The 22,209-nt window shown below is 40.7% G+C and overlaps 1 protein-coding gene across 1 annotated transcript in view; it reads left to right on the top strand.

Moving 5' to 3' along the window:
* plekhh2 (pleckstrin homology domain containing, family H (with MyTH4 domain) member 2) overlaps positions 1 to 22,209 on the top strand; it is a 46,816-nt gene that overhangs the window by 11,286 nt on the left and 13,321 nt on the right. Inside the window, exons 3-21 of the mRNA XM_034898628.1 lie at positions 6,321 to 6,383; positions 6,463 to 6,612; positions 7,379 to 7,462; positions 8,019 to 8,100; positions 8,272 to 8,457; positions 9,568 to 10,472; positions 10,683 to 10,758; positions 11,415 to 11,509; positions 11,638 to 11,797; positions 12,745 to 12,881; positions 13,476 to 13,589; positions 14,421 to 14,507; positions 14,646 to 14,804; positions 15,470 to 15,550; positions 16,370 to 16,549; positions 17,106 to 17,214; positions 18,088 to 18,200; positions 18,350 to 18,529; positions 19,155 to 19,252. Of these exons, the coding sequence (XP_034754519.1) occupies positions 6,321 to 6,383; positions 6,463 to 6,612; positions 7,379 to 7,462; positions 8,019 to 8,100; positions 8,272 to 8,457; positions 9,568 to 10,472; positions 10,683 to 10,758; positions 11,415 to 11,509; positions 11,638 to 11,797; positions 12,745 to 12,881; positions 13,476 to 13,589; positions 14,421 to 14,507; positions 14,646 to 14,804; positions 15,470 to 15,550; positions 16,370 to 16,549; positions 17,106 to 17,214; positions 18,088 to 18,200; positions 18,350 to 18,529; positions 19,155 to 19,252 (3,059 nt within the window). The remainder of the gene's footprint in view (positions 1 to 6,320; positions 6,384 to 6,462; positions 6,613 to 7,378; positions 7,463 to 8,018; positions 8,101 to 8,271; positions 8,458 to 9,567; positions 10,473 to 10,682; positions 10,759 to 11,414; positions 11,510 to 11,637; positions 11,798 to 12,744; positions 12,882 to 13,475; positions 13,590 to 14,420; positions 14,508 to 14,645; positions 14,805 to 15,469; positions 15,551 to 16,369; positions 16,550 to 17,105; positions 17,215 to 18,087; positions 18,201 to 18,349; positions 18,530 to 19,154; positions 19,253 to 22,209) is intronic.

Genomic DNA, 22,209 nt, shown 5'->3' with positions numbered 1-22,209 from the left:
TCGCGCAGCAGGCACAGCCTGCAGTCAGAGCCAGGGCTGCCAACTCTCACGCATTGGCCGTGAGACACACGCATTTGACCGGTTTCACACGCTCACACGCCACACCCCCGATTTGTCACGCTGAAGTGTCAACCCGGTCGGTCAAATTTCTGAAAGATGAGTTTATCTATAGATATACCTGTTGAGCCACTCGTGATCGACTAGTTGTGCTTTCAGAGACTGTGAGGGGTTCAAGAGCGCTCCCCGGCTTCAGGCATGAGCTCTGAGTATCACAGACCCATCCGTCGCTTCGTGTCCTCTCTCTCTCTGTAAAGATAGAGGTGAGCAGCGCGGCTGGTAGCGTAGTAACTTAGGTTCATTGTAGTGGACTCGCTCTGCTGTGGGGGGGCAGTGACGCGTTGCATCTGTGCAGACCTCCGATACGGAGCAGCGTACAGCCCCTTCTAAACTATGTCAGAGACCAGAGACCCGAATGGGCCTCTGTGTCTGCGCGACGGTCTGAATGAGATCCACCATATCAGCGGAGCAATGACATGCACAGCAGACTATATTACAACTCTCCAAATCTCGGACAACAGAGATGGGAGGAGGTATATTTTGAATGTGCACAAACTTGTAAACATGAGCAAAAATCTGTTGAAACACATCTGAGCTATACTATACTATATATACAAAACTATATATACTATACTATATTTACGATACTGAAACGTTGGGCCACTATTGTGCTTCTCTAACCTCTGTGCATCTCTAAATGTAACTGTAAATAATTCATTCAAATTTTCATAAAATGAACAATAGTCTTTATTTCCCCAAAAAAGTAAATCCAGTAAGTGGGGCCCAGAGGATGAGGGCCAAACATTACTGAGCCTTGGCACAAAGGTTAAAGGAATAGAATTTATGTTACTCAGTGGTTCTCATTCTTTTGAATTTCAGTGGTCTTAGTTTATCCCTCAACATTAATTTAACTTTGGGTCCCTGGTCCCTACACCAGGCAGGGACCCCTGGACCTGTTCACCACAGACCCAAATCTTCTCAGCTGTTGCTGACATATGCTCCTGTCTCTTCATGTGGCTCATTATGTTTGGCACATTGTCTGGGTCAGTTCTTATATCATTAGAAATTAATATTGTAAATAATGTAAATGCTAAATGCCCTAAAACCTGTTGATACTACAACAATGCAAAGGTTCTTAGCCCTACAGTTTTGCACATATCATGTAACACTTGATTTCTACATTTTTTTGCCAAAAAACTCTCCAGAAAGTGCCATTTCATGGTGTATTTTTCAATTTGTTTTTCCCTGGGGGTGCATACCCCAGACCCCCCGAGGGAGAGCCCCATCCCCCCACATATAACAAATCACAATTTAAACCCTGAAGGATAAACACCCAAAGAAATTGCTTTGTACACGGCAAAATATGGGGCGGCCCATTATTATAATAATAATAATAATAACAATAATAACAATAATAACAACAATAAAGCATGTAACCTCATATAAATATATAGCAATAGCCTAGTAATGATGATAGGCCTAATACTACTCATAATAATACTAATAATAATACTACTACTAATAATAATAATAATATCTGCAAGCTCACATTAGAAGTCTGGTACTACCGCCAATTATAAAAATAGCCTAGTAATGATAATAGGCATACCTACCGCTACTGATAATAATATTAATAATAATAATAATGTGGGCCTAAAAAAAATAGCCTATCTATCTATCTATCTATCTATCTATCGTTCGTTCGTGGTGTGGGGGGCGTAGGGCACTAGGGCCCCAACTGCAAGAACCAGCTTTGGGGGGGCCCAGCTTGCAAAAGGTTGAGAACCCCTGACCTACAGGATATGTATAATGTCCAGGCCAAGGGTGGATACACCCATAACACCTTGTCTGATTTTTCAAAATCACATTGAAACAACAAGTTAAATGACAAGTGGAACAGTGGTTGCGTAAAGGCCTTGCTTCCACTTTGGTCCAGAGAACGTTGTGCAGTGGAAACATTCAGTGGCTCTGGCAGGGTGTGGCTGCTTTTGGATCGAGCTGGGTCCATTCTGGTGTCTGGAAGTTAACAGAAGCAGGGGAAAGCTGGAGCACGGCCATGCCAGTCTCCACCGGCTGCATCCACACTGCAGCTAAATAAAGTTGTCCCTTCACGCTAGTTTTGTCAGGTGGTTCAGAGAATATAGGACCCAGAGACCGCAAGCCATAATTGAGGTTGAATATTTGAAAACAAAAATCCTTACAACAAAAGGAGTCCTGAAGATAACTGGCAATCCACAATAACAGAACACAAAAATCTGACAAGAGACAAAGCCTAAATACAGAGGGTAATGAGAAGATAATTGGGCGGGAAAACTTGACGAGGGAGAAAACAGAGACTTCAAAATGAAACAGGAAACAGTAACATACAACCATGACAACCAAAAAGTCCATGGGTCCATGGAACGACGGGAACTATGGAACAGGGGCAGTGGCCACTCTGGAAATGGGGCCAGTAGGCACTCGAGGACTGGAGTGCTGTGGCCAGCAGCAAAGACGGACCCATCTGGTGGCCAAAGGTAGAGCCCCTCAGGCGGCCAAGTGGGACGTTGAGGGCTCTCAGTTGGCCAAAACTAGAGCCCTTCAGGTGGCCAAGCAGGACATTGAGGCCTTTTGGGTGGCCAAACAGGCCAGCAAAGGTAGAGCGCCTCAGTCGGCAGAGCAGGACGTTGAGGGCTCAGAGGCGGCCGGTGGCAAAACCCCCCAGGCGGCCACACAGGACGGCGTAGGCGGTACTCCTCTGGAGGTCGAGCAGGACGGCATAGCGGTACCCCTCTGGGTCAGCTGGGCCAAGGTGACATGAACAGAAGTCGGTGGGTCCGCCAACCAGGCAATAGGGTCAGGAGTCGGTCAGACCACCAACAAAACACAGGGAGCACGAGTCAAAGAAGGCAAAGTCCCCGGGGTGCCTGACCAAGGCAGAGTCCCTTGGGTGCCTCACCAAGGCAAAGTCCCTGATGTGCCTGACCAAGGCAAAGTCTGTGGGGTGCCTGACAAAGGCAAAGTCTCTGGGGTGCCTGACCAAGGCAAGACTCTGGACGACTGGACGCCCATATTAACCACATCCTGTCTTGCGGCCGCCACAGTTCCCAGGGAAAATAACCAGGCGAGTACCCTCAAAACACTGCTTGTAGTCGGGGATATCTGCTAAACGGGTTGCTGATGAGCTGGCAGACAGAAAGTCAAGCGAGCTGCTAGTAGCTGTACTAGGCTTTTTACTTAAGGCTGGCTGTTTTGGCCTCCTCAGTCTCTTTAACTGACATGGCAAAATACTGCAACAAAGTCATATGAGTCTTGAAGACTGAAGACAGAACAGACGACTAAATACACCGGGCAATGAGAAGATACGAGGGCTGAAAAACTAAAGGCAGGATGTAAAACTAGATAAGACAAGGGTGAAAACAGGAACTTCAAAATAAAACAGGAAACAGAAAAACAATCATATGAGTGTTAGCCTTTGATCAAATGGGACATAATACCAAACATTTCTTGGCCATATAATCTGGTTTTACATCATTCTTTGGCTGACATAATCACAAAACAAGTATTACATGGCATTCTGTGTCCTAACTCTGTCTAAATATAATAACAAACAATGCTGACATAAACTGAAACTACTTAGGACAGACTGGGTCTTCCCTGTGAAAAAGGCCTGTTATTAGTGAATTATATTTCTTTAACCTATAAATCTGTCAATGAAGAAAGCAATGCTTTGTTTATTTGCTGCAAAAAAAATAATATATATATATATATATTTTTTTTTTTTTTTTAACTTACTCTACAGGGAATGACTTCCTTCATTATTTCCAGTACTTTGTCCTATTCTTAGCTACATCTAATTGTCTGGTGTGTCAGCCCATTTTCCCCACAGGGATTGTTAAAGGTTCCCTCTAATTTAGTCTAATTTGTACGTGTACAAGTGCATATGTAGCAAATTATTCTACACGTAGTGGTTGCGGGGTTGCTACGCAGTTGCAGAGAATTTCCATTTCTGACATTCCTACATATTTTAACTTTATGAAGCCACTTTCCTCAGAAGACACTGGTTGCTCTGCGGCTTCCGCCACTTTGAGCTGAGGAATTTCAGAGGAATGTGGCTCATGAAGTCATCTCTCTCCTCGATTCCTTTAGGGTTTTTCATCCATGTGCATTTGCACATGTAGTTTGAATACTGGCATACCATAGCTTGAGAAAGTTTACGCACCTATTGTTGATTAAAAACAGGAATAAAAAAACATCTTTTGAAAATTGATTTAAACGCCTTAATTAAAAAAAATTAGGGAAATCCATCCTTTTAAGGACATCAATTTTCTTTGTGAATGAATAATGTATTGTAAATAAATAAATGTTCTTCCTTATAATACAGAGGGCATAAGTATACACCTCCCTATGTTAAATTCCCATAGTGGCAGGCACATTATTATTTTTAAAGGCCAGTTATTTCATGGATCAGAATACTATGCATCCTGATAAAGTTCTCTTGGCCTTTGGAATTAAACTAACCCCCCATCATCACATACCCTTCACCATATGTTTTTTTACTCCTCATTTTAATCAACTTTAGCAGAAGTGTGTAAACGCTCTCAAGCCACTGTATGTGTATGTGGTTCTCTGTCTTTGTATCCATCCACGTGTGTGTGTGTGTGTCCAGGCTGCGTGACCTTTGGTGTTGCAGCAGTTTTAACACACTCCTACCAGGTTCCACATACTCTGCTCTGATCTTGGTACACAAAGCGCTGGTTGTACCTTTTATAGATGTGACACCTCAGTGACCCAGTCCCAAAAAAAGAGTTGGCAATTTCTTCTTGGCAACAGAGTCTGAATTTTAGCTAGTAGGGGCGCCTGGGTAGCTCACCATGTAGAGCGCACAGCTATATGTCGAGGTGTACTCCTCGATGCAGCAGCCTTGGGTTCAATTCCGACTTGCTGCCTTTCGCTGCATGTCATTCCCCCTCTCTATCTCCTTTCATGTCTTCAGTTGTCCTATATAATTAAAGGCCTAAAATGACCCAAAAATGATAGATGAAAAAAATAGCCACTAGCATGACTACAGTGTAGAGGGACAAATGGGAGGAGTCTTAAATTTGAGAAATGCCACGGCAAGCATGCTTATTGATCACAATAGATTTCTGTTGAAGCACAATTAAATTATTGTAGCTAACAATCATATTACCAATATAATACTAATTTATAATACAATATAAAACAATATGTCTATTACGATACGAGTAGGTGACATTGACTATGGAAGATAAATTAACACCATTATGAGGTTGTATGTAAGTAAGTAAGTAAAGTTTATTTGTACAGCATTTCACAGACAAAGTCACAAAGTGCTTCAGAGGCCAAATTAATAATACATTGAAACCTCAATAGTCATAAAAAGCACAATAAGCAGCAATAAATCTTAGTGAAACACAAAATCACGAGTACTATATATTGCAGTCTGCAATTTGGCTAGATGAAAGCCTGACTAAAAAGATGCATCGAGCTGTGTGTAAATGTACATTTTAGTACATCTGTGAACTTTGGGTATCCAAATTGTGATTCTAAACATTCTTTTGAGACAAAAATGTGCAAAGGCCAGCTGCAAAGCATCTGCTCTTTTCCAGCGTGGCAACGTTATCTCGAGCAGCGCTCTCATTCTGCTCTAGCATGCAAAACTTTCTCTTTATTTGGTGCTGTTGTGTTTGGCTCGGGACTCAAGTGGAGTTAATATTTCACCTCGGAGGTGAAGCTGAGGGGAAATAAAGGACTCCTTTCAGATCAGATTGTGCAGTTGAAGGGAGAGTTACTATGTGCATTTGTGTATGCGCTCAAAGAAGATGCAATATTTGTTATTAAGTAACCAGATTAGTGAGATTTTAGGAGAATATAAAATAAGGTGACAGTGTTTTTATTAGGTTTGTGGAAGCCTTAGGTGCTAGTATATGGGTTAGGGTTCCTTGCTCAAGAAAATGTAATGTTTTTGTAAAAAAAACAAAAACAGTTTCACATCATTAAATTTGACAAATACAAATATTATTATTTCTGCGTCGCTGTTTAAAATGTTGGAAATGCTAGATCAGATGATAAATAAATAGCAATCAAAAAGCTGAGGACCGACTGCAATCATTAGCTCTGAGAAAAGTCTTTTATATAGTTTTGAGGCTCACATTGATTTTACATTCATTTGGCTTAGGTGCTGTGTGTAACAAGTCTTATAATGCCCTATAAGCCCTGGGTGAGATCATATGAAATCAAATATTGTGCTCTTCCTTTCCCAGATTCAACAATTGGAGACGCAGGTTATCGATGCAGAAAAGCGGGCCTTCACCGCTCACCAACAGGTGCGGATCCAAGCAAAAGTGTTTGTATGTATGTGTGTGTTTATGTATGGGTATATACAGTGTGCATGTGTGATTCCAGGTGCAGTGGATGGAGGAGAAGCTGAAAGCTCCGGACAGCCAGTCCGGAGACTCCGAGGTGCGTTTGTTCCAGCGCTGCCAGGAGCTGCAGGCCTCGCTGCAGGAGAAGGAGGACGTCATCGGCCAGCTGGAGCAACAGCTGGAGGAGCAGGTAAAACACATACACATGGGAATTTCATCAAAGCAACAGATCAAGTGCCAGTGAATGTTTCTGTCTTCTCTTCTTCTTCTTCTTCTTCTTTTCATCAAATATGAAGAAATGTATATATCATCAGTAAACCTTTACCTCTCTGATTTTATTTGGTTTAAAAAATCACAACTGAATCCACCCTTCTGATGGGATCAGCATAATCCTGTTTTTTTTTTTATCAAATAGATCCCAACCGAGTTCAAAGTTCTGAAAAACCCAAAGGGCAGGTTTGATCCAAATCAAATGTAAGATTGGATTACATGATCTGATCTTTGTTCGGAATCCCTCTTTTGCTTTTGAAGAACCCATTTCCAAGATTTGATCCAACCTATGATCCAAAATCCCGCTGGATTGGCCCAAATGTCCTTCATTTGGTTAAAATATATTTTTTTAAACAACTAAGAAAGTGTCTTGTAAAAATGTGGAATTAAAAGTCCATTTGTGGCTGACAACCACAACGCTGAGCCATTGACAAGTGACTGTGACCAAATGAAATGGATTGTGTGCTTGTTTGAAATGACAGATGATATCCCATACAGTATGTCACTTCCAAGTTCTATCACCAAAATCTCTCCATCCACTGTTTATACATTTTTTTGTAATCAAATATTTTTATTTTAAAATCTCCCGATCCACTGTTTGTGTCCTAAACTATTCTATGACTGCTCGTGTTCAAACCAAGAAAACTGATGTTGGTCCTTGAAAACTTTTGGTCCTCTTTCACCAGAAACAGATCCGACTTCAGGATGCCAAAACAGTGGAGGAGAAAGCAGCTAAGATCAAGGAATGGGTGATGCTAAAGTTGTCAGAGGTGAATAAATTATGGCATTTGATATAAAGTTGGATGGAAAAGTAAGCTGGGGGTGAGTTAGGGTCACCGGTATCATCTCTTTTCCTTAAAACACTGGTCTTTTTGTTAAACCAAGGACCCCTCAACTAAAAGAAAGGCGCAGCAGAGACCCACCTACTACATATATTCTACATTTGTTACTTATTAAACATGGCCTACAATAGCGTGAAGGGCGGCCTAGAGTCTTCACACATACCTTCTTAGTTAATAGAATACTGTTAAACATACATGTGGCACGGTCAATTACCTATAGGCCAGTATTCCCATCATCAATGTTTCATTTTTACTGATAAGCTGACTTGATATTATGTCGGGATCATGTTGAGATGTTTTTTAATTTTAGAAAAAACATTCAAAAAATTTACATTAAGTTAGTAGCCCCACTGCAATAACTCTAAGGACCCTCTGAGGGGTCCTTGCGCCCCCCCCCCCTGTTGAAGATCTCTCTTAGATACTGTAGTCCGCTGGTCCAAGAAGGTATCTTTTCATTTTGAAACATATTTTCTTTCATTTTTAGTTTGAGGTGGAGAACGCAGCCTTAAGAGAAACCAACAGGCAGCAGGAGGCCCAGATTGTGGAGTTACAGAAACAAGTGCAGGGTAAGAGCCTTTCATGTCTGGCTCAAATGTTTACGTCTAAACTAGATTGGTAATATATCCATTAAGGACATTAAGACAAGTGCTAGTACAAAGTGCATGTACTGCATGAATGTAAATTCACACACACACAAAAACATATTTATAATTATACTGAAAAACATGTTTGTGCAGTCTTTGAGCAGAAGTGTGGTGAGGGACAAGGAGTCCTGTGCAGACCAGGGGAGGCCCAGCGTCTCAGCAGCCTGACGTTTGGCTGTTTCCAGGTGAGGGGGAAGAGTCCCCAGGTCCTCACTGGACCAGCACCCTGCCAGAGGAGCCTGAGCACCCAGGGAGAGACTGAGGGCAGAGATAAGACTGGTAAGTCCCCATGTAGTCACAGCTTTGGAAATGGAAACTGATTCTGAGAGATTGTGGATGACGCTGGGACAAAGGAAGGCAAAGTTTCATAGTGGAAAATAGAAATGACTCAGAAGACTTTTTTAGCCATTAGGTCATATCCATGGTGGCTTAGACAAAAGTGTCCACGCCCATACTTTTTTCACCTAGAAAATTGTAAAGTTGTTGATTTTTTTAAGTTGAATGGACTGACCAGAGCATTCATTTTAAAAAAGAAGAAGAAGAAAGCAGCCTTCCCTCCCAACCGGAAAGGTCAAAGGTCAAGGGTAAGGTACAGAGCAGCAACACTAGGATTTAGATGTAAGGAATATGCATAACCGTTGTTGACATCATTATTGAGCTACTCGATTATGGAAACACAACCACTTATCGTCTTTTAGAAATATGTTGCTATTATTTAACTTTAAACAGTAAAAACACCCTGAACTGTGAAATTTCCCTTAATACTTTAGCTGTTTGAACATTTAGATTTCATTCTGAACACAAGACCAAATGAGTAACTATATATATATATGTATATATATATATATGTATATGTACACACAGCCCTACATCATTATTGCAAACTTTGTTATCAAAGCAAGACGAATAGCGATGAAGGGCGGCGTTTGTGACGGAGGTGATCAGCTCCAACTTAAATCAATCCAGCAGTCTACACAGGCCCCATAACAGCTTGCGTTTAACAGAAAACTTAACATACATTACATAAATAATCAACCTCCACTTTCTACCATAATATACTTGACGTTGTGCCAAGCAGCTCTTTTTTTTTGGTGTATCTGTACAAAACCAAAATCATTGCTTCTACCACATATAGTGTAAAGATATTCCAAGGAATCTAAAGGTTTGGATTGGTTTAAACTCAATTTAAAATGAGTCTGAACTGAAATTAAAACCTATATTTGTATCGGGTATGAGAATTAATTTTGAGAACAGCCCTGAGCTTGTTTTACTTGATGAAATGATACAATTATTATTGACTGGGTTTCATGATCTCCACTGAAAATTACCCAAACAAAACAGAGATTATTAACACCACATAAGTATTTTTATTCATGTTTGCCTTGACAGAGAAGAGGAGTAAGCAGCCAGTCTTCTCAGGGACAAACGGTGAAGTCCAGACCCCTGACCAGACTGGACTTCTGGGTAATCGTCTGGAGGAAGGTGCATCTGAGGAAGCACATGAGCCTGAGTCCCGCAGCATCTCCTCCGTTCTCTCCAGCGCTGCATCAGAGGGGGAGGGAGGGGGAGGAGGAGGGTGTGCTCTGGAGTTCAGCCGCCCCGGCAGTGACACCTACCTGACTGCTTCGGACGACAGCAGCTCTCTGTTCGACGACGAAATGCAGCGCGCCGAGCGGCCCCACTTCAGCCTGCTAGGCTCATCAGAGGGGCCTCTGGGAGGCTGTAAGGATGGGGAGGAGGAGGGGGGGGCACACAGGGCCAAGCTGGGGGACTGCACCTCAGAGGAGCTCAACAAGCGATTCCAGTCGCAGAGACTTGACTCCTCATCCTCTTCCGGCGAAGCCAACACCCCTAGCCCCATCCTCCCCCCAGCCCTCACCCCTAAACGACCCAACCCACCACAGGACCCGAGGGATAACCCCGCATCGCCCAAACAGCCCCGACTGCGGACCCCAGCAGGGTTTGGGTTGACGAATGTGGCTCTGGCCAAGAAACACCTGAGCCAACCGCCAATCAGCCGCGAGGCAGCACACGGACAAACACGCAATGCTCTCAGCATGCTACGCCCCCTCCGACCACAGGAAACTGACCTCGACCAGGAGCAGGAAGTTGGCATGGAGACGGGAAGGGACACGCCTCCTCAAAGCCTCCCTTGCTCACAAGCTGTGCCTACCTCTCCAACCTTGCAGACGTTACCTGCTCCACCTGAAGCTGGTACAGAGATCTGCCCAGAGAAGGAAGACTGTGACAGCTCAGCACCGCCTACACCCCCTTTGCACAGGCTGCCCTCCTGGGTAAGAAAACCTAATGTGTATTCTAAACTGAGACTGATAATGGGTACTACTCAGTGTATTAAAGAAAACATTGTTTTGACATAAGTTTGCAACATTACAAAACAAATGCCAGCTGTAGTTAGCTTTGCAAAAGTAAGCTATCTTTTTTCTAAAGATATTCTCTTACTGGTTGAATTATCAACGTTATTTCGACTGATCATTTTTCCACAGGAGAGTCGCATCTATGCTGTCGCTAAATCTGGAATCCGACTGTCTGAGACATCCTGCACAGACACTGCAAGCAAAGGTAAGACAGGGACAAAAAGAGAAATAATGTTCAATTGTGCCACACGTAGGCTGAGTCCTTGGCAGCAGCCCGGTTAGAAATACAACCTGTTGCCCTTTGTCACATGTTGTCCTCTATCTCCCTTTTCCCCTTTTCATTGCATGGGTAGAATCTGCTCCCAAATGCAAAGTCTTCTTTAAATTCGTTCAAAGGCACACTTTAGCGTTTGAGTAAATAATCAAAATGTCTTTAAACTGGCAAGGACCCCACCGTCATCCAGATACGTTCAAACTTCTTTATCAATGAAAAAAGGTCGGTGTGTGAGGTGTGAATTTGCTTTTCGTCATTGTGGGGGGGGGGGGGGGGGGGGGGGGGGGGGGGGCTTTCGTAGGGAATCCGCTATAGCACGCGTATTAGGACCTAAAGTAGGTTGAAAAAGAAACTGTGGGAGGGAGGAAGGCAGGGGTGCAGAATGCAAGAGCAGATTAGAAGAGAAGGAAAGGTTGGTATTTATAGGAATGCCAGAATAGGTGTGGTTGAGGTGTGGCCCTGCTCCCCAAATTATGCTATGTAGCTTCAATGCATTTAAAAGGACCTAACTCTCCTGCTCAGTCTCAGGTACAGAGATCTTCAGCTGAACAACTGACTAACTAACTAAACTGTTATCTGTGTTGCAGACCCTTACCTCCAGTCCTCCTATCCTGCCTTTGTAATGTACACATCCCTCATTTATAAAAACATGACTACTCCAGTTTACACTACTCTGAAGGGGGTAAGTGCAACACTTTGTTCTTATTGGCCTGTGACGATGAGAGAAAAGCTGTTTTTTTGACAAACAGTATTTTGGATATCTATGACTGTGTGCAAGTGCTGTGTTGACGCCCCAATTCCGTTTTGCAGAAAGCCACCATGCTGAGCAGCAGTCCGTTCTCAGACGAGTCATCCAGCTCCGAGGAGTCCTCTAGCTCTGGAGAAGAGGACGGCTCCCTCTGCAGTTCCCACACCTCGTCCAGCTCCCGCAAGGACAGCAGCCCAGGCAGCCCGCGCTCTCTCAAGAGAGGTACAGCACACACACACTCACACACACACACACACACACACACACACACACATACTGGATGGATTATGTCAGGACAGTATGAGAAAAAAGGGCATCCACAGTCACTGCAACAAGGACTGAGCCTCTGTACATGGGGCGAACGCTCAACCAGGCGAGCTAACCAAGCGCCCCGGAATGTTTTTTTCCCACAGCTGCTGGAGTTAAACCATCCTTGATCACAGTAGCTGCTTTAGTGGTCAACTCTAAATCGATCGCTCCATTTCAAAAGATATTTAACGTGGTGCAAACATTATGAGGCTCTCTATTATAAACATGAAGATGTGCATCATTATGTACTTTTCATTATGTTGCAGGGCTGGGCTATATAGAGAAAATCCAATATCACGATATTCTTGACCAAATATATCAATGTTCATATTGCGAGAATATTGTAGGGTTGACACTTGGTGCTTTCACAACATATTTACACAATGAGCACAATGTTGATGAATGAATAATGAGTGAATAATGAGTGAATAATGATCATGAATAATGATCATTAATCAATAATTAAAAAAGGACTAAAAACATTTCTTTTTAGCAGAACTTAACCTTGTACAATAATGTTGTTGCACTATTTTTATATATTTTAAACTGATGTTTTTACCTTGCTTTTATGATCATACCTATAGCACTTTGACGTTTTTCTTAAGTGCATTACAAATAAAAACTGTTATTATAAAGGCAAATAATAGAACGGCTAGTAAGGCTGGCAGGTTCAGAAAATTAAATCACTTCACTGTAATGTAGCATTTAAAACCAGGAAAAGACAACACCTTTGCACTATTATGACATCCAAAATCTAACACAGTATCCAGTCTGATATATTGATCGATATTGATTCAATTATTCATATATTGCCCAACCCTACTATGTTGTCAACTACTTTACTCTCTCTTCTCCTCCAGCTGTGTCCACGTCTTCTATGACATCAGAGAGCGACTATGCCATCCCTCCTGATGCCTACTCCACCGACACAGAGTGCTCTGAACCGGAGCAAAAACTCCCCAAAACCTGCTCTTCAACCAGCGACAATGGCAAGAGTGTGAGTCACTGTGTCCTTTGGGAGATGGACCTGATGATTGGCCTAGCCATACAGTACCCGGGACACGCCAAAATCACTCACGTACAGTTCACAAGCGCCTGTGTGACATGTTTTCTTTTGGAGCAAGCTCATGTCAGGACTCAGGTCTTCATATGCACACTTGGTGCACAAGTAGTACTGCCAGTTTTGTTTTTTAAAGTAGTTTTTTTTAATTATACAGACTGGACCGATGTTGTAAAAGTACATGTATCTTACCAGAAAATTACTGGTAGAAGTTACACTTAAAGTTTCTGATATTATATGTACTTAAACAAAACTTTGATTATGAACTTTTTATTCTAAAGTGTGTAATCTGTTATCTTCATCCCCACTGTAATCAGGGGGGTCATCGTGTGTTAACATGAGCCCTTTTCAAACGCGCTTTTTTCCAGTTTAACAAATTTCTTCTGATTTCATTTTATAGTACTACATAGACTGTATTTTAGGCGTAAACTTGAATAACTTAATCACAACATTTTTGCCTATTAAAATAACTTACTCTTCCATCCACTGCACTTTACATTAATAAAACTGAACAGTGTTGTATTTTTGCAGGAACCAATGGAGAAGTCAGGCTACCTGTTGAAAATGGTGAAGACCTGGAAGAAAACGTGGAAGAGACGCTGGTTTGTCCTCAAAGACGGAGAGCTGCTCTACTACAACTCACCTGTGGGTTTTATACAACAGCTTTTATCATTCTATTGCTTCATTATGCAAGTAACACGATTAGAATTTGTGTTTTTTTTTTTTATGTTCATTTGAACTTGTATATATCCCATATAGATTTGTCCTCTTAAGAAATGTATTAATCTATTATTCTGTTGACAGCTCATTTGTATTTATTTAGTAGCTTAAGAAAGTTTACACACCCATGCTAAAGTTGATTAAAAAGAGGAATATAAAAAAATATTTTGAATGTTGATCTTAATGCCTTAATTCAAAAACTTTAGGAAAATCCAACTTTTTAAGGAGACCGATTTTCTTTGTGAATGAATAATGAAATGTAAATAAATAATGGTTCTTCCTTAAAATACAGGGGGCATAAGTATACACCCCCTATGTTAAAATACAGAGGTCATAATTATACACCTTATATTATATATGTTAAATTCCCATAGAGGCAGGCACATTATTATTTTTAAAGGCCAGTTATTTCATGGATCAGGATACTATGCATCCTGATAAAGTACTCTTGGCCTTTGGACTTAAAAAAGCCCCCCATCATCACATACCCTTCACCATACATAGAGATTGGCATGGTGTTTTTTCAGTTAACTTAATAGCTGTTTTGATTTGCATTGAGAGATGATCTTATGGAAAGTTCCCCATGCCAGTCTCTAGGTATGGTGAAGGGTATGCAGGGCTATTTTTATTATTTTTATTCCTTTTTTTAATCAACTTTAGCAGGGGTGTGTAAACTTTCCCAAGCCACTGTATGTTTGTACCTCCGCAGTGAGCCACTGTTAAAAAAAAAATATATATATTATTATTCTCCCACAGAGTGACGTGATCAGAAAACCTCAGGGTCAGATCGAAGTCAATGCCACCAGCAGCATCGCCCGTGGAGAGGGAAAACAAGTCCTCCAGGTATCTGAATATCTACTAACACAATTCTATCCTGTCAAATCCTGACACCTTTAAATACAAAAATACAGTTGCACAGTTAAAAACGATTCAAAGTCATCCTCAGGTTCACCCGTGTTTTTCTTGCTGTGTGTACTGTAGGTGGTGACAGGGAAGCGTGTGTACTACCTGAAGGCTGACTCCCCTAACCTGCTGGAGGAGTGGCTCAGGGTGCTGCAGAGCGTTCTCAGGGTGAAAGCTGCCAGTCCTCTCTTCACCCAGCCGGATATTCGCCCCGGCATGAAGGGACTGCTCATCAAGGTCTAACAACCTACCAATAATTTGATTTTAAAAAAACAAACATTTAATGGTGTACCATGGTTGCTCACCTGGTTAAGCGTGTGCAAAGATATGTACAAAGGCTCCATCCTTGCTGCAGCTGCCGCATGTTCAATTGCTGCCCCTTGCTTCATGTCATGCATGTCTTTCTCTCAATTTCAATTTCACTTTGCTTTATTGGCATGACAAAAATACATGTGTTGCCAAAGCATAAGAACAAACAGACATATAAACAACAACAAGGAGAAAAATACATCTGATATGATAATACAGTAAACAGGATACTTATAATATAATATTAGATACTAAACAAATGATGTGCATGTCCCTCAAAGGGTACTTTGAAATAATAAAAAAAAGAATACAAAAATAAAATTGATAATATATAAAATTCTCTATTTAACTAGCCTTGTATTGTGGCAGGAGAAGACATATTTAGCTTTTAGCCGTTCCATGCTTTTAAGGAATCTTCCATTTGCTGCGACTAGGTGTGTCTAGATTTCCAGGCTAGTCTTGACTAATAAAAGCCTACAATGCAGTATTTTTTGAAGCCATTTTTTCATCTTATATATATTTCCCACCACATATCTCATGTTATATTGTCACTGCAGTTGGTGAAATGTGTTTTTTTTTTTGCTCCATGGCAGGTGAAGCACGGCTACTCTAAGCGGGTTTGGTGTGCCCTGATTGGGAAAACCTTGTACTATTTCCGCAGCCAAGAGGACAAGGTAAGGTTCAATTATTTACAGATTTACAGCATGTAGAGACAGAATTATAATACTCCCATCATGTTTCTCTTTTTTATGTTTTACCTGAAGTATTGTTCCCTGCAGTAAAGCCTGTTAGTCCTTATTATAAAAATGTCTAACATTAATAACCCTTGATTCCTGTCTTACATTTAATTTGACTAAATTGGGTCTGGAAAGTCATTTAAGAGCCCATGATTTGATGTTTAATCCTTGTGTTGTCTTCCCGTCAAAATTAAAAATCAACAATTGACGCTTTTTATCAACGTTTTTAACGTTTTTGTCTTTTTTGAGTTTTTTTTTAATGTTTGTCACTTTTTTTGACATTTAACACTACGTAACACTAACTTATTAACTTTAGTTTACAGTTATTTTTGGAATTTATTTACCTCATTTTTAGGAAATTATACCTAATGTTTGAGTTAGAAAAGCAGAAATCAGAAATGATTTAGACTAAAATTAAATGAATGTTTGTTGACGATAATCACAGACTGGAATATGTCAACTTTTACTCAATATTTGAAAACCACTTAATTTTTTTTTCTTCAAATGCTATAAAATTGAATAAGACGCTCCAAAATGAATGAAAATAGAGATTTGTACTTGGCAAAAAGCGTTGTATGGAATCAATCATGTTATTTTGGGGAATTAAAAAGAACATTTATATAGGAAAACGGCAATTTGACCCAAGGACAACATGAGGGTTAAGAAGGTGTGGGAACCGTGTTTGTTTCAGTGGTGCATCCCAGAAGATGTTACCTTTTTATTTCTGTGTGTGTGTGTGTGTGTGTGTGTATCCAGTTCCCCCTGGGTCAGATTAAGCTGTGGGAGGCCCAGGTGGAGGAGGTAGACAGGTCAAGAGATTCAGATGATGACCTGAAGGCATGTGGACGAGGCCTACAGGCGGCATCTTTTACCATCGCCATCCACCCACAAGAGCAAGGGCCGACCTACTTGCTCATCGAGTCACGCCACGAAAAGGTCTGAAAGAAAGTCCTGCTTTTTTTTGTCAAGGCTGCAATTTCTCTGCTCTGTACTTCCAAATTTGCCGTAAGAGATGAGTCATCAGGACAGTGTATCAGCATTGTATTTTCTATTGCTGAAGTTAAAATGTCTGTATGTGGGGCTCTTCTATTCATTATTAACAAATCAGAAGGGAAACCTACTTAACCTTTGCTGCGTTCAAATGCTTCTCTCAGACATTGTTGGTTTAGCACAACAAACGTGAATGCTTTCAGAGGGAATTTACCAGAGGGTAATAAGTTACATTTACTTGAGTACGTTTTTGAAAAAATTATACTTCTAGGAGTAGTTTTAAATCCCTATACTTTTTACTTTTACTTGAGTCATATTAGTCTGAAGTAACAGTACTTTTACTTGAGTCCAATCTTTTGCTACTCTACCCACCTCCGGAATTCACTGTATTTTAAGTTTGAAATAAAAAGTGTCATAGGGCCTAATTCTATTCTCAGTGTGAACTGAATGTGAACATTTACGTTTATTTGATACACTGATGTTAATGTGTGTGATTCTTTAGGACTCGTGGCTGTACCATCTGTCTGTGGCAGCGGGCACCACCGTGGGTAACGTCGGCACTGAGTTTGAACAGTTGGTGGGAAAACTCTTCCAACTGGACGGAGATCCAAGTAAGAATATCATGCAAATTATTTTCTTTGATTGTGATTTATTAATGCCTGCGTTTTTTTTATATAATGAAAAACCTAACATAACGTTACACCATGATCTGCAAAAATAAAAGACAGAGGGTAGACCATGCTGAATGAAATTTATTTTGGAAGAAAAAAAAAACTATTCATTAGGGGCTGTTACTAACTGTAATCTGTGTAAACAATGAACCCTTGTGTTTTCCCGTCAAAATTGAAATTCAACAATTTTGTTGACGCTATCTATCAATGTTTTTAATGTATTCTCACATTTCTTTTTATCTCTTTTTTTCCCACAGTTTTGACGCTTTTTTCGATGTTTGTCACTTTTTGAACTTTCCAAAACTACGTTACACTAACTTATTAACTTTAGTTTTACACTTATTTTTAAATTTATAGGAAATTATACCTGATGTTTGAGTTAGAAAAGCAGAAATTAGAAATTATTTTGACTAAAATAAAGGAACGGATGTTGATGGATAATTACAGACTGGAATATGTCAACTTTTACTCATTACTATTTCAAAACCACTTCAATTATTTTTTCAAATGCTATAGAAATTGAATAAGACACCCCAAAATTAATGAGAGTAGAGATTTGTACTTGCCAAAGAGTGTTGGGTGGAATCAGTCATGTTATTTTGGGTAGGTACAAAGAACATTGATACAGGAAAACGGGTCAGTTTGACCCGAGGACAACATGAGGGTTAAAGCATGTTTTGTCTTGCTTGTTGTCCTGATACTAAATTGAGGATTTTGTCACCCTTATAAATAGCCCTAAATTAGATGATCTGATGACTTGTATGACTTGGGCTTATTACTGCCTTTAGTTAGCAGTGTGTCTCTGTCTTTCAGACTCTCAGATCTGGAGACATCCCATGCTGTGTTTCAGTAAGGAAGCTCTGTTGTCTCCTCTCACCACCTTGCCTTCACAAGCTCTGCAGACAGAGGCCGTTAAACTCTTTAAGGTACACACACACACACACACACACACACACACAGCATCAAAATCAATTTTTAAATCACAGAAAATCAATTTTTCAGAAAATGTATTATCACAGAATGATCTCTCTCCATGCGTCTGTCTTTTTAAACTCTGATTATCATCTCTCCTCAGACTTGTCAGCTTTTCATCAACGTAGCCATTGACGCTCCAGCCATCGACTACCATGTCTCACTGGCCCAAAGTGCTTTGCAGGTGTGTCTGGCCCACCCAGAGCTCCAGAATGAGTTCTTCTGCCAGCTCATTAAACAGACCCGTAGGAGGCAGCCACACGGCCATCCAGGGCCGCTACAGGTGTGCATTCTCACCACACAGTGGCAGCAGTAGTATTTGTTATTTACATTTACAGGAAACACCGACATTTGAATCATCAAGGTTCCCTAAGTAAATGGATTTTATTTGTTTTAAATGCTTAAAACACACAGATACAATCAGTTTAAAATCCTTTTAGTCTATGTGGATAATCTTAGCTTTAAGTTCAAAACTGTACTTTTGAAGAGCCGTGTAGCCCTTATTTTGGCTTGATTACCAAAAGAGCTTTTATATATCAAGAGTGAGTCCTGAACAGGCCTTGAAATATACAGCTGCTTAAAGACCACAAGCTCTCCTGTAGTTGTGATCTTCCGTATCCAATAACCAACAAATACCAGTGTCACCAGCAGAGGGCAGAAATTACAGATGAATGTTCAGCCCTACCTGTTAGTTTTAAAACAGAAATGAAACTACAATGATTATGTCTCAAACAGGTAGGATTAACACATTATTAACGGCAAAAACAGAATGAGTCATATCCCATTTTCCTCTGTGACAGTGTACGTGAATGAACTCAGTGTAGGATTAACAGGTCCAAACATGTTAACGTGTTAAACTGTCTGTGACAGTTTTTAAAGAATGTGTTTGTCTGTATGTCATTCTTCAGGGTTGGCAGTTCCTAGCCTTGTGTGTCGGTCTGTTTCTGCCTCAGCACCCGTTCCTCTGGCTGCTCCAGGTTCACCTCAAAAGACACGGAGACGCCAGGTGAGAAAACATCAGGGGCCTGAACGTTAGCGTGAAGAATCAACGGGCACGACATTTAACAAGGAACAACTTAACTGTTGATAAAAAAAAAAAATTGAAAACCTTATCAAGTTACAAAATCTTGTATTAAAACGTTATTGCCCCGGGCAGAGTGAGGGTGTGGCTTCTGGATCTCCCGTACTGAATATTTTCTCTAAAGTCCCAAATCCTTTAGGTTTTTGAGAAAACTTCATCTTTGTGTCATTTCCTATCAGTCTCTCAGACATGACCGGCAAATCAGTGGAGCAAAAGTTCTATTACTGGGGATATATCGTCACATATTCTGTGAAATAGGTTTCAATTCAATTTTATTTATTGTATTAATTCATAACAAGAGTTATGTCAAGACACTTTACAGATCTCTATATTTTCCTAAGACCCAATTCCAGTAATTCCCCCAAGAGCAAGCATTTAGTGCGACAGTGCCGAGGAAAAACTCCCTTTTAGGAAGAAAGCTCGGACAGACCCAGGCACCTGGTAGGTGGTGTCTGACGGGGCCGGTTGGGGGTGCGGTGAACAGTGGCAATAATAGTCACAATAACAGATAATGGAACAGTGACTAGAAATAGTAGTTGTAGTAGTTCATGGTGTAGCTGGGCACTGCAGGGCATCACAGGGTGTACAGGACCACGGCGACAGCTGCAACCATGATTTAGGTCCCACCCTAATCCAAGGAAAACTGCTGGGAGACAGAAAACATAAGGGCTCCGGGGAATAAGCTCCCCAGAGCTAGGTTAGTAACAAGCATTTCTGGGACATGGATGCACACAGATGGAAAGAGAGAAGAGAGAGGAGCTCAGTGCATCAAAGGAAGGAAGTCTACAGTCTAAAACTACAACATATATATATAACGTATAATAATTAAGAGCTGGTGCAAGGCAAACCTGAGCCAGTTCAAAAAGGGTTGGATAGATGAGTCTGACTACTATGAAGAGAAGCAGAGAAAAGAAGAAGTTTTAAGATTAGTAATGCTGTTTATGCCTAATTCCTACCCTATCTATGTTTTGTACCTTATAAGTAATTGTTGGGTTTCTGTAAATACATCCCAGAGTCTAGTCTAGTCTAGACCTGCTCTTTTTGGAAACACCTGGCCGATAAATAACATCACAGAGTACGGTGTAGACCTGCTCTTTATGAAAAGCTCAATGAGATAACTAACTGTTGTTGTGATTTGGCGCTATATAAATAAAATGGATTTGAAAAATTGAATTTTATTAAGTTGCAACCTCAGACCATTTTTGCCTCTTTTTAGATAACAAAAGGGAAATATTCTCATTCTCAACATTTGTTGTGTTTGGGGGTCAGAATGATGTAGTCTTTTTTAGTGTAGATTTTTAGTATCTCAAATAGCTTGGAAACTAGTGCATGTAGCCGTGGTATATGGAGCATGCCCCCGGACCGGTTTGGCCTGAGCCCTGAAGGTTTACAACCTCTGGCTCGGCCCCTGTTATTACCCACATGTTATACTGATATTAACTAGGGCTGCAGCTGAAGGTTATTTCAGTAGTAATTCATCTACCCATTATTTTTTCATTAATCATTCATCATTTTGTTTCCCACAACCTAGTTCTTGTTTTGTTACAAGATTTGCACTGAGCAGAACATCCTCACATTTTTACTTTTTACCCACTACAAGACCCAGGCGGACCCAGAGCATGCTGGGAAACGCCTGCCTCTCGGCTGATTTGTTCAGAATGGACTCAACATGATGACGTTTTATGTCAACTTTATACTGTTGAATTGGAAGGATTTTAACTGCTATTTGTCTGATGTAAAGACCTATTCTGTACAAATCGCATGGTGTGTTGCTGATAGGGACGTTTAGAAGTCAAAGAGACTAAATCAGTTCAAATTACGGATCAAATACATCAAATACACGTCTGTTGGTAATTAAAACCAGCATCAGATCACATGTAGAGCATTTTGACAGCTGCTCTGTCATAATTACAACACCTGGAGACTTTCTAAGGTGATATACGGGTCAGACATAACAGGAGGTTTCTGAAGGCTGCTGGAAACGGCTGAAAACTGTGAAAACTTAGATTTTTGTCACCGCCCCTGGATGCTGCCGCCTGCTCTCGTCCACTTTACAGGTTAGGCGCAGTTCATCTCGAACAAGCTTATTGTTTTGAAAAGTGACTCAAACTAAAAAAAACAAATATTCGATTATCAAATTACTTGTCAACCGTGATAAAATGATTTTAATAATTGTTGTCCTCTCTAAGATGATGTCATCTGTGCAGGGCCAAAGTTGTCTTATTGTACTTACTATACTTAAATATTACTGACACGGCATTATGATGGAGCCAGTCTTTTACAATCCCTTTAACTAATCTCAAATCCTTCTGTACTAACGTGATGGTAGCCTCTGCTGTAACAAAGCTCATTATTTTTCTCTGTGTGCCACAGAAACATAATGCAGACTGCAGCACCTGCCACAACTTGTTGCTGTGCATGTATTTGAATATAATTTGGCTGCTCTTTCCATCACTTCCCTCCAGAAATGTCCTGAGCGGTAAACCTTAACCTGTAAAACTTGATTTCAGTTTATATACATCAGTTCTTGTGTAATAGAGTTCTTTGTGTACTGATGCAATGCAAATTGTAAGAACTTAGAATCAACTCATATAAAGGGGTACTCCACCCATTATACATACACAAACACATTCAGTTTACTCATCACTACTACTCAGCCTGTGAAAACAGTATATTTTAGTACAAGTATAATGTCAATTGGGGCTCTGAAGTGGATTTATCCGTCTAAGATTTAGGTTATAGCTATTTTTAACCAAAAAATGGATCTGGTGTGGAACTTGAAAGACATGGGCGTTTACCATGCAGGGAAGGCCTGACTAAAGATCATTAAGTTATTAAGCTATTAAGCTGCATTATGTGAAAAGTAGGATCCAGTGTTTTTG

This window comes from Etheostoma cragini, chromosome 17 (genome assembly GCF_013103735.1).
Source record: "Etheostoma cragini isolate CJK2018 chromosome 17, CSU_Ecrag_1.0, whole genome shotgun sequence".
Lineage (NCBI taxonomy): Eukaryota > Metazoa > Chordata > Actinopteri > Perciformes > Percidae > Etheostoma > Etheostoma cragini.
The sequence above is the reverse complement of the archived record's forward strand: the minus strand, read 5'-3'. Positions and strand labels throughout refer to the sequence as shown.